At 39.2% G+C, this 12,817-nt stretch overlaps 1 protein-coding gene across 3 annotated transcripts in view; it reads left to right on the top strand.

Annotated features, from left to right (window-relative positions):
- The window catches only part of LOC117446122 (microtubule-associated serine/threonine-protein kinase 1-like), an 81,667-nt gene that overhangs the window by 1,152 nt on the left and 67,698 nt on the right, over window positions 1–12,817 (top strand). For 2 of the 3 annotated variants that reach the window (XM_034082127.2, XM_034082142.2), the window contains exon 2: window positions 9,954–9,985. In XM_034082127.2, the coding sequence (XP_033938018.1) occupies window positions 9,954–9,985 (32 nt within the window). The remainder of the gene's footprint in view (window positions 1–9,953; window positions 9,986–12,817) is intronic. The other variant, XM_034082134.2, reaches the window with a different exon arrangement.

Consider the following 12,817-nt stretch of genomic DNA (forward strand, 5'->3'; position numbering starts at 1 on the left):
CATGATATTTCATTACTTTAAAACCGTCCAGCTCATTGCTGTGCAAGATTGTCCACATGTGCACAAGTTACTGTCTGGAAAAATCTTAACACATCTTTGACAGTGAACAAACACAATTTGTAAAGGCAAAACAAATAAGTGCAGTGATTGAAATAGCTGCTAAATAACAGATTTGGACTCAGAATAATATGTGTTTACCCTATAGTATATGCAAATATGCTCAGCTACACTACAAGTAAGAGACTAGCAGGTTTAAAGCCACTCCAGAGGAGGACATAATACAGTCTCTAGCAAGGATTGAGAATGAGGTTAACTTTGTGTTTTATTGCTCTTTCTATGAGGACATGTGATTTACTAAAACCCCTTTTTATGTGGATTTATTTTGGCTCTCGGACTATAAACGACTTGTGTTGTCCTTCAGAAAGGGACTGTTTTTGTAGAAGATATTATCTGCAGTGCTTGGGAGAGAAGGTAGAAGGTTTTGTCCAACGCCAAGTGGTAAAATATGTCGTAATCTTGAAAAGGAATGACATTTTTGAGCACTTTACTGAGCTGTATTTTTGGTTGTTAACCCGGTTTGGCACTTTAGTCGCATTAAATACAGAAAATCATCATCATCATCATCATCATCATCATCATCATCATCATCATCATCATCATCATCATCATCAACTCTAAAAACAGTGATGAGTCTGAGCTGCTGAAAGAGACTGAGTAGATTATGTTGTTATTTTTGCATGATGAAGCTAGTCACTTAGCACATATCTTGTACATAATGACAGACACGGGAAGACGCTGGTTAAAGCTTCCCCAAGGCTTTCCTCTGTGCGGTTGGCGCTTGCATGAAATTAATCAAGTGAGGCAGGCAAAGCTTACTATGCAGGGCCATTGTCTGTCTGCCAGTGCTTTCCTGCTTCCTGGTGAATTCATTTAGAGTAAAAGTACTCAGCTGCACATTGTGCCAAGATATTCTGCTCTTGAAAATTGCTCTTCATTTATAAAATATAGAACAGCAACGTCAGAAGATTTCCTGCACAAATGTTGTTGTTCAGCTGGGAAAACATAGCAGTAACACCGCAGGTATCAGAGTTAACTCCGCACGTGCCATACCATCCTGTTGTAAGGCCTAGTGAATTAAGCAGACACTAACATTGATGTCTGTGTTTGATTAAGTAAGTAAATGACGATTTAATTCTTAGTACAAATCTGTTACCTCTACCACTCTGCTGGTTGTTGAAGATTTCCTGTGAACTGTATCTTGGTGACATTTAGACTGAGGCTTTTGATAATGGTTTCTGGTAAAGTGCAGAGAGAGAAACGGAAGAAAGATCAAAGATTGTAAAATGCCCATACAATACATACTTCCTAAAAACACAACTGACCTATTCAAAATTATTTATTGTATGACCATCTGTCTTAAAACCAGCAGTATTCAGTTACATTCAAGGACAATTAAGAAATATTTAATATGAAAATGTAAAAACTTAACTTTTAAAGAAGTAAAACCATTGAATTTTACAAATGTTAATATACAGATAACTTTACCAACCATACCTTACCAAATTGTTGCCAGATAAAGGTGTAAATCGTTAATGTGTCATTTTTGCTTGTTAAAATGCCTGTATCAAGGAATAGTTTTAGTTTGAATATTAAATAAGCTTCTTTTGAGAAGTTGTGTATAGGAGTTGATTTCTTCAATACACAAGATTTCTACTATCAGGCAGAACTCTCACTCACTCAGATGATTCATGTATCGTTTGCTTAGTTTACATAAAAAAAAAAGAAATAAAAGAAAAATCCAGTTAGGAAACAGTCTTTTTGGCAGAGTTTGGTGTATGGATGAGAAGACATTGAGTCACTTTGCTCCTTTTGATTTACATATTTCTCACAAGTTAGTTGTAGTTGAAATTTAAACATGAACCCTGTCAGTGGAAATGAAAACAAACACACACACCATAGATGGACTTTGTTTCCGACTTAATCAGGAACAAACTGATAGACATACAACAAACATTCACTTACAAGATTACCGGTGAGTCAAACTTTTGATTTTAGTCAGAGTCCATAATAAGGTCTGTGCTCATGCAGTGGCTACACTAAGCATATTGTGAGTGTGTGTGGGTGTGTTTGTACATAACTTTCATGCCTACACGTACATATCAAATTGACTCCTACCCTCTGCCCCTACTCTCCATTTCCATTGAAGTGGTCGATATCCATATCTCAGACAGAGGAGGTCTAAATGCCGCGGATGTGGCGCAGTTGTCAGGCCCATTAGCAGAACTAATGGTGGCCTAACAGCACTGTGAGCCTTCAGGGAGGAAGACCGACCACCAGCAGCAGGACGGGCTGAAAGGGCCCGGGGCCAGGGGGGGGGGAGGGTTGTGGGAGAGGGGGGGCAGCATAGACCTCAGGCAGGCAGCAGCTGTGGGCTACAGTAGACCCCATTAAGAGGCTATTACAATATCTGGATCCCTTTTCTGTCTGGATCTACTTTCACACTGGAGAGAGAGGAAGAGGAAGAGGAAGGTGTGTGTGTGTGTATTTGTGTGTGTGTGTGTGGCATGTTTGTGTCTCGTAGAGATTACATCACTTTTCATTAATGATTGTGGACACTGAAAAAAATGGGGCTAAAACTAAGGTAGGGCTTAGTGTCAATCAATATTGAAACCCAATTTGTATCATTGATGAAAATACAATCAGGCCTCTCATTCATTGATTTAACAAACACAGCCAAATGTAAATCATATGCATGTATTGTTAACTTAATACAAACTGTAAAGAAACTTTGAATGGTTAAAAAACGTTGTAAAATATACAGAAATAGGACTACTAAGGTTCATAGCATTTCTTATAAATCTTATGGAGAATCAGTTGCCAACTTCCCAGTACATGACAGTAAAAACACTGTATTGTACATTTTTCCTTAAATGTAGTCGTTAAATAATTGTAACGATGTATACCAAGAGGGAAGTTTACAATAGAAAATATAACTCTCTGGTGGACAAACAACGTCAAGGAGACACGGTGTCTACATTTCCTTTAACACATCTGCTTTTTTATCTTCGATGACTTTGCCGCAACAGAACACAGTGTCTCCTGAGTTCCTCATATCATAATTGCAGCAGGCTCTAAACGGCTTCGTCACCTGGACGGAAATGTATTTGTTTTTGGAGCGCTTGCTGAAACATCCTTCTTCTTGGAAGGACTCACTCTCTTTAATGGCTACTTGCAGTCACTTAGTGTCCTGATTGATTCATCCTGATGTCTTCCTTAATTCTTCTTCGTCTCTCTCCATTTGTCTCCCTCACTTCCACAATACTCTACACTTCTATTTTATTTATTTAGCACTCAGTTTATCCTTCACCTTCAACATCTCCTATTATCAATCCATATATTTCTCTATGTCTCCCTTCTTCCTCACCTTCATTTTCACTTTCACCCTCTCTTTCTGGCAGCTCCACATGGCATGTGAGGGCGTGACATGAGGCTGAATATAAATGACATTACAATAAAGTACATAACTTAACAGATGTTTTTGTCCAGAGAGACTTGCCGTTTCCCAGCCTGCTGTCACCAGATGCTGAATCTCAATCTCAATCTTTATTTATTTATATAGCACATTTAAAACAACCTTCAGTTGACCAAAGTGCTGTACAGGCAACAATATTAAATAACACAATGGGAGTACAATAATAAAATAATAATTAAAAACATGATAAAAAGCACAATAACTAGAAACATATAAAAAAAAAACACATACAAATGTAAAAATGTAATGTTCAACTAGTATTGAATGAATAACACACACATTTCCTATATCATTCGCATGCTTTTTCAATGCATGTTTTGCATTTCATTTCTCGTTGTGGTAACATAAGACGCTCAGATAAATTGTTTTGGTGGAAAAAGCGGGAAAGTCCACTGCTAGAGGAGTTTGGGGTGGATGGATAGGTACAAAAAAAACAAAGGACTTTCACCCAGAAGTTGTTGATTTATTTATGTTGACAACTTAACTTCCGCGTGTAACTTCACAATTTTTATTTCCTCAGTTTAACTCAAACTATCAATCAATCAATGTTTATTTATATAGCCCAATATCCCAAATGTTACATTTGTCTTAGTGGTCTTCACAGTTTGTACAGAATATCAGTATGACAATACGACACCCTCTGTCCTTAGACCCTCACATCGTACAAGGAAAAACTTCCAGAGAAAACCCACAGTTTAAAGGGCAAAATGGGAGAAACCTCAGGGAGAGCAACAGAGGAGGGATCCCTCTCCCAGGACGGACAGACGCGCAATAGATGCCGTGTGTAAATCGAAGAGATACTACATTTTACAGCATATAGACCGAATATTAGGAAATGCATGTGTCTGTAATAAGAAGATGAATCCACGAGGATGTCAACAGTCCTGTGGGAGGCATCAGGGAAGTAGTATGATGAGTCAGGCAGGACCACAGTGATAGGTTCAGCCACGACTCGAAGTCCAGGACTCAAATCCAGAACTCAGGATAGAGGATCCAGGACACAGGATCCAGGACCAGGACACAGGATCCAGGACTAAGGATCCAGGACTCAGGATGCAGGATCCAGGACACATGATTCAGGATCCAGGACACAGGACCGCAGCAACAGGATCAGCCACGACTCAGGATCCCGGCGTAGATAGACACCAAAAAGAAATGTGGGGGAAGCTGGGTTATTCACAGTACACAGGTACTGTACAGACAGAGAAAAGGAAGAAGTAAGATGTCCCCCGACAAACTAAGCCTAACAGCAGCAAAACTAGGGGCTGAATCTAATCAGCCCTAACTATAAGCTTTATCAAAAAGGAAGGTCTTAAGCACACTCTTAAAAACGGATAGGGTGTCTGCCGCCCGGTCAAAAACTGGTCTTCCTGCCAAACGCCATTATTTAAGAAAAAGAAACTAAAATGATTAGTGGCACCACTATATAAGCCTATAACTGCGGGTGAGTGTGTGTCATTGAGATGAATCGTTTTCATCAAGTGAAGATGATCCTGACATCTCGAGCATTAAGGTGTGTTTGGATCGACTTACACTCACACACATACAAACACAAGTCATACAACATGTCTCACCTCTCTGCTGTAGGATTATGCAGTGCAACACACACACACACACACACGCACGCACGCACGCACGCACGCACGCACACACACTATCATCATTTTTCCAATATTTTTTTCTGGGCAGTGTGCCCATTTCCAATATGCTAAGCACAAGGGATAAGAGTGTGATGACTGCAGACGATTCGGCTCTCTTTGCCAAGTCCTGTCACTCACTGCCATGCCCACCGCTTTGTTCTGCCCCACCACGTCCTTCTGATGTCAGTATTATTCAACGAGGCTAGGTTTTGAACTGAGACAGCAAAGTATAGATCAAAGTAACAGATATGGGACAGAATATATTTGGGAATAGCTTCAAATATTTGGACTACTCTAACTGGGCCTGAATCACCGTGCCAGACATCTTTAAAGCCAAAAGCTTGAGCCCAAATTATTTGCCAAAATACACACAAATGGACAAAAGTAAGGAAAGAAAAAGCACTTATTTAAGGACTAAACTAGATCTGGTGTAGCAAGAAAGTGTCCTTCAATGAGACATTATTTTTAGACCTCAGTGTAATGACCATTGATCTCAAAGCTTTTAAGTACAACCATTAGACTGAATAATACACAGTGTGACATTTGCCTCGCAATCTGCTGTCAGTTTTGGCAGTAGAAACAGAACAGAAGCCCAGAGCAGCAGCATATTAACATTCCTCTTTTCTTCGGTTTCCAGTTGGCCTTCGCTTTATCCTTGGGTAAATATAACGCACACAAAAGCTGAAAGAGAATGATTTGCAGTCACTTGAAGAACAACTTTTTGCCATCAGCACATCTTCTTGTCCGATTTGAACGTATTGGTCCTTCAGTAAAACAGCAGAAATATTACACTTCCAGTATTAATGACCTTTTCTGTGTGCATGCTTTTGTGTGTGTGGGGGATATCACACCTTTCTGCTGTTTCCACCTATTTCCCCACGGGCGGATATTGATGCAGTGTGTAGTTAGTGTGAGGTTTGCTGTGTGTGGTGAAGTGTGGGGACACGTCATGACATTCAAGTGTAATCGTGATGGCAGGAAATGTGTTTTAATGGTGAACAATCACACATAATGATCATCCAGGCCTGTGATTACTGTTATATTACTACCCTTTGCTTTTCTTGTATCATGTCATGTACTTACATTATTGATACTTCATATGCTTCACTTATCCGTCTTTTTCATGTCAGGATAATTTTTCTAAAATGGCCCACTATGACAATTGCTCCCTTTGATAACATAGAAGCGTATGAATATAAATAGTTGGATTCATTGAATGTAAATGTAAACACAACCCTTTAGTTTGGGGTTATAGCAACACTGATGTAGGGCCGACATTTTCATCAACGCTTTAAAATTGAATATAATATTTAAACATGGACTTGAACAATATCCAAATTGCAGGAGGCACAATATTTGTTATTTGCAAAAGATGATTCAAAATAGCCTTCTGAATGAACTATTGTGGGGCTGTGTAGCTGTATCTGCCCACAAATTATTGTATACACAAATTAATACAATGCCTGAAGAATTAAATATTCATTTGTTTTGTGAGGGAAGTGCTCACAGATTTGTTGCCCGATTGTGCTCTTTATTGTTTCATGGAAGTCTTAATATCCGGACTTGAATTCTCATGAGAGATGCGAATCAGACTTGTGTCAAGTAACACTAATCCGCACCATGATTTGGATTATTCTTTGCTCCATGCTAAATCCTTACACAAAGTTTTCAGGAACATTAGGGCCAGTAGTTTTTTCTTAATCCTGCTGACAAACATCTTAAAAAACGACTTCCTTGGTGAAGGTAATGTACAGCTGTGTCACCATTAAAAAGTTGACGGTCAGTCCTATTAAACAATATTGTACCTTTTTAGAGATTTGACTGCCTTTCCTTGTACTTTTGTTGCGATCCAAACTGATAAACCAATGTTATACTGTCTATCCTTGGTGTTGTAATATGCAAGGTTCATTTTCTTTGCCTGTAGCTGAAGCGAAGTGGATATCACTGAGAGTTTTGATAGGTTGTCATGGTCACTCATGAGAAACGAAGAAGAATACTGTTCATAGAAATGCTCGAGTAACCAGTAACATGGCAACAACACGTAGCCGTCTGTCGGACAGTGAGAACGAGAGGGAGCAGGTGTTGGGTTTTATCCATTAGCCACCCCTATCACCCCACACTCACACACACACACACACACACACACACACACACACACACACACACACACACACACACACACACACACACACACACACACACACACACACACACACACACACACACACACACACACACACACACACACACACACACACACACACACACACACACACACACACACACACACACACACACACACACACACACACACACACACACACACACACACACACACACACACACTCCTGCGGGGCTCTCTGAGTAACCCTGGCCGAGCTCACTTCCTCTCGATGATGTAACTTGTCCCGGAAAGAGCTCCCTATGGGTGATGTCACTCATCCCATAAAAAAAGTGATCACTCTCTTAATTTAAATAACTAGTTGGATATATTGGGAAATACATTAAGAGGTTTGGATTAGAAGATCAATTTCACCTGTATGTTAAATATGAAGCGACAGACAGCAGAACACAGCTATCCTTCGCCCCAAAGATTACAAAATACACCTCTAAAGCTAAGTGATTAAAACATTATATTTGTACGTTTAGTCTGTCCACAAACAGAAATGTAAACACAGTATTTTGTAGTTTTATAGGTAGTTATGTAGTCTTATTTGTTTTAGCTTACACTGAGATCGCAAGGCAAACAGCAGATAAGCTACACTTCAACGCGGACAGAACAACTTAATCCAAATGTATTAAGAACAATTAGCAGCTTATTAACCTCTCTAAAAACACAAATAATGGTTTAATGTCACGTTTTGATTATACAAATGAGATCCACTAACACTTTAAGCAACCTTTTGAACATTTCGAGCAAGGCTACCTGTTTCTCCTGCTTCGTATCTTTATGCTAAGCTATCGGCTCCTGGTTTGAGCTCCATACTAAACACACGAGAGTGGTACATATCTTTTCATCTAACTCTCACCAAGATAAAGGGAATAAGCATATTTCCTACAATATAGACCAATTGTTTTAAGTAGTCAGTTCAAAGTAGCATTTGTCATGTTTCTTTGTTCATGTGTTTACTGCTGCTGCTGCTCTTGTCAAGATTGTGGTAGAGATTTCTTCAACAAGCCTTTTATAAAACTGTTTCTGATGCATAACACTGTGTCTTGCAGTCTTTTCTTCTGCTTGCTGGCTCCCAATAGGTTTACATTAAGTGCCAGATCTAATGCCTAAGTGCTGGAAAGTAAATCAGCGAGTTTGGGTTGTGAGTTTGTTTTGAGATTGTTTGGAGACGAGAGCTCCAGCTGTCAAGTCATGTTTCATCAGCTCGGCTTTGTTTGGCTTTCGTAATGCTTGTTTACTTATACAAAGACAAAGAGATAGACTGTGGGAGAGAGAGAGACACATTTCAGGAGGTAACAGGATGACATTCTCGTTCTACCGGAAAACCAAATACAGTCTCTTATTTTCCTCTCAAGCTGGTTTATTATCAACCCTGGTGGGGTTTCTCACTTCCTTTCGTTTTCCTTTCACACGCCTCTGATTCATTAAACCTTCTCTGACTCAAATGAAACAAATAATGATAGCTATTTGAACAGAGACACTCGGCTGCTAGCTCTATAAACAGTGCAGTACAGGCTGACAAAAGAAAATGATGGCAATCCGATCTTACCTTAGTCGAGTGTTAAGTGGAATCAAATTGGGAATAGATGGGCAACAAGCGCCACACAGATTCCTCCCAGTAGATCCTAATCCCATCAGAGTCCTTGCTGTTGTGTCCCGATGTCATAAATATAGCAGCAACATGTTTTAAATTGACTTTGGCTCCACTCAACCTGCTGATTCCTCTCTGAGCACTTAGCACTCAGGGATCAGTTTTCAAACTGTGTTTCACTTGCATGAGACAAAGGAATCACAAAACTAGCTATAGATGTATCCCAGCATGAGCTACTATTTAATTTTAAAACATCTAGTGTTTTAAAACATGCCGTTTGCTTCTTCTTTTGAAATAGTGTGCTCAGGAAAACTCCCAATGATGTCCACAATAAGACCTAATCTGTGTAAAGGGGGCACAAGTGAATATGGCTTTATTTTAAGGGTCATATAAGCAGAACAAATATCTTACCACTTGTTAAAGACAACTGTTAAAGAAATAGTACAGCCTAGTAATACCTGTCATCCTCTGGGTTTCATCTCAATTATATGATCTGATGTTTTGTTGCTTTTGCATAAAGCTTTCCAAAAAATAATCTGTTGCTTCTTGAATATATTTCCCCCGTAATAACTCAAGAAACCTATTTATGCTAAGCCTACGCAGATGTGTAGAGTGTATCAGTACAATGTGTGACCTTGAACGAATTGGATTTATGCACAACCTATCTGTATGCTAAAAGACAACAAAGTGATGTGAAAGCATAAAAACAACATAGTGAGAAAAATGATGAGTTAAAAATAGAAAACGCATAAGAAATTAAAAGATTGATTAGAAGCAAAAACATTTCCTGTTCTTCTTCAGGTAACTTATCAGGCATGTGCATCTAATAAGTTAATGTTTCAGTATTAACTGATATTATTATTATGCCAATTCATAATTTCTAACAGCACCTACAGTACATTTAATCATTATTTCCCACTGTGTAAAAAGTGCTTGCATGTATTTCACTCTTGAAGTGAGGCTAATTCATCTGTTCTTCCCCCTCTTCTCTTCTCTCCTCCTTTTCTTTCTCACCAGAAGGATCTACCTCTGCCGAGGAAAAGTAGCAGGTAAGTTTGAATTTACACAAGCTTATTTTTCTTTACGTATCTCTGGATAGATATATGTATTGAGATACTGTCCCTTATCTTTGAGTTTACTTGGACTTTCTGAAATGATGTGGACTTCATGGAATTATTTTCCAAAGAGAAATGATGGAAATATAGTTAATTCTCTGAAAAGACAATATCCACATATATGGATTTTTATATTTAAATACACTTAAAGGTGCGATAAAATACCATACAGGACACATTTTTGGTTTACTGCTTTTTCTACATGGTATGGCTACACACTTTCTGAGCTGAAAGACAAACACAAAAGCAAGAAGGAAAACCATGTTTCAGCGCTGAATCGGTCAGCTCTGTTAAAGGAAGTGGTGGAGAAACGATGGTATGTTGCCTTCAGACTGCAGTGCAGCGTGTTCCCGCTCTGCGTGAGCCCTTTTCCTCTCAGAGCGTCTCTGTCGGCCCAATCTGTTGCACCAGTGAGCCGTGCGATGAACGTTCAGCAGCAGGAGAGCGGTGCTCTGACCTCAACAACCTGCGGGGGCGTGAGAAGGCTGAGGTTGAGGAGGGAGAATAAAGCAGTACATGATGAGTACATGATGTGTTAGACAAATGAGTTAAGTCAACAACAAGAGAGCAGAAAGTGTATCACTGAATGTGCATACATTATGACAATTATAGTTGATCAAAGATGTCACAATAACCACATGCGTGTATGTGCATTGAACGGATGAGCAGTTGCTGTAATCGCTCCTCACTTCTCATTGTGCACTGGCACTAGAGATCCTTTTTTTTAGATTCAACATTTAATGGCTTTATTTTTTGTGTAGTTTTTGGCAATGACGATCTTAAGCTCAAAACTCTACCAATCATACAACAAACTATACTTAAAGCATGATAATGAATAAAGAGCTAATACAGTCCAATTCAATAGTGTGAGAGACCTAATGGTGTGAGTAAAATGCAGGAATAAGAACTATATATATATGAGACACACAATGTGACTGACAGCATTTCTTCCGTGTCAAAAGGATTTCTTTAGTTGAAGCAAATGTTAGCTTTCAGGAATCGGAAATAGAAACATTTCCAAATTCATCCTGTGCTCTCATTGACAATAAGTTATCTTTGAGCCAGTAGCGCACCCCAACATGTAGTTTATGAATCTCTTTAATCATTTTTAGAGAAGAGTAGAGTGCCTTTAGTATCAGACTTTTCCACCGCTATTGGAGTTTTTGCTCATTTTGCTCATTACATTTTTATAAATTGAGAGAAGAAGACGCTCCTTATGTCTATGAAACTTTCTTCACTATCAAAGCATTTAGTATAGTTGTCTGTACAAACGGATACATTGAAGACAGGAACTGCAAGTAGCTCAATCAGCATACTTTTAACAAACATAAAACCAATGTTTGCCAACAAAAACAGGGCTTAAAGTGGACCTATTATGCTATATTGGAAAAATATTTTTGGAGGGCCATACCTATCCAAAACATGTCTGTGTGTCTGTGTGTTTTTCAAAATACCAAACAGATCACCCATTGTAGCCATGCCTCATACTGCTCATACCCCTCTTTTGAAGCCCTGTTAGAGAAACACGGATTTTGGGTCCTTAGCTTGAAAAAAAAAAGAGGAGGCGGAGCTAATGCCTGATCAGAATTCTACCGGAGATAAAGTTAAATTCGGTTGTGATAAAACGCCATCCTGTTTAAACCACATCAAAGATTATTTCTGAAACACTATGGAGCTCAAATGCTTTTTCTCTTGCGGGTTTATCACAAGGTGAGTTCCTTTTTGTATTTCCTGCTTTTTAAACACATGTGCTCTTCAGTACAGGTTAGCTCTGAGTGTTAGCGAGGCTTGCTAATGTAAACAAAGACGAGAATAAGTCCAAAACACAGGCATTGTTTCTGATAGCAACTTTCTGTGGGTCCGCTGCCGATTTGACGTCAGATCGGCAGCAAATCTGTATCCGCTAATTGTACCCCTGTTTTTAAAAGATTTGTGTACGGAGGAGAAGAGAGAGGGTTTTATTTTCTGACGCTGCGTGAGTTCCCAGACGCACCGGGGACACATATTTATGTATAAAAGACATCACAAAGTGCATTTTGCATGATAGGTGTCCTTTAACTTGTAGTCCATTGTTTAAAAGTGTTATTTTGTAGATAAAAACATTATAATCCTGAGCAGTGACTAGGAGGAAGAGTCATTTCTTATTTCAGTTCTCATCATGCTCTTGAATTAAATGTTTAATGGAAATGCCTTCAAAAAGTCAACAGTGACGCCAGATTTAAACAGGAAGCTTCGTAAAGTAAGATTAGCTTCCTGGAGAAAGAGAAGTCCAGTTGGCCTTTCCACAGAGACGGGACTGAATTAGAAACCTCTGGAGACACTTTCTGGGCCATTTGGAAAACAGTGTGTTCGAATGATCCTGAGAGGTTTGACTAAACTGATTAAAGTGTCTTAATTTGTGGCACAGACATGTTAAACTGTTACACCAAAGAAGAACATGGTGACATTTGAGCTGAAAATCAGAGCACAGGCTGTATTTAAATGCAGCTGATTCTCTAAATCAGGGGTCTCAAACTCAAGGCCCGGGGGCCAAATCCGGCCCGCGACTTCATTTGATGTGGCCCCGCAAGAGCTTGCAAAGAATATATTACGTTTATTATACGGTTACATGCCACTTTACAGAAGCAGGTTGCCCATAAACTACATGTCCCACAATGCATCTCGTTTTGTGACATGCACACTGAAGAGACTTGCAATTATTTGCCCTGGACTTCTGCTTTCAGACGTAGTTAATTACTAAGTTATTATCCTATCCGATAATAATCC

This window comes from Pseudochaenichthys georgianus, chromosome 1, assembly GCF_902827115.2.
Source record: "Pseudochaenichthys georgianus chromosome 1, fPseGeo1.2, whole genome shotgun sequence".
Taxonomy (NCBI): domain Eukaryota; kingdom Metazoa; phylum Chordata; class Actinopteri; order Perciformes; family Channichthyidae; genus Pseudochaenichthys; species Pseudochaenichthys georgianus.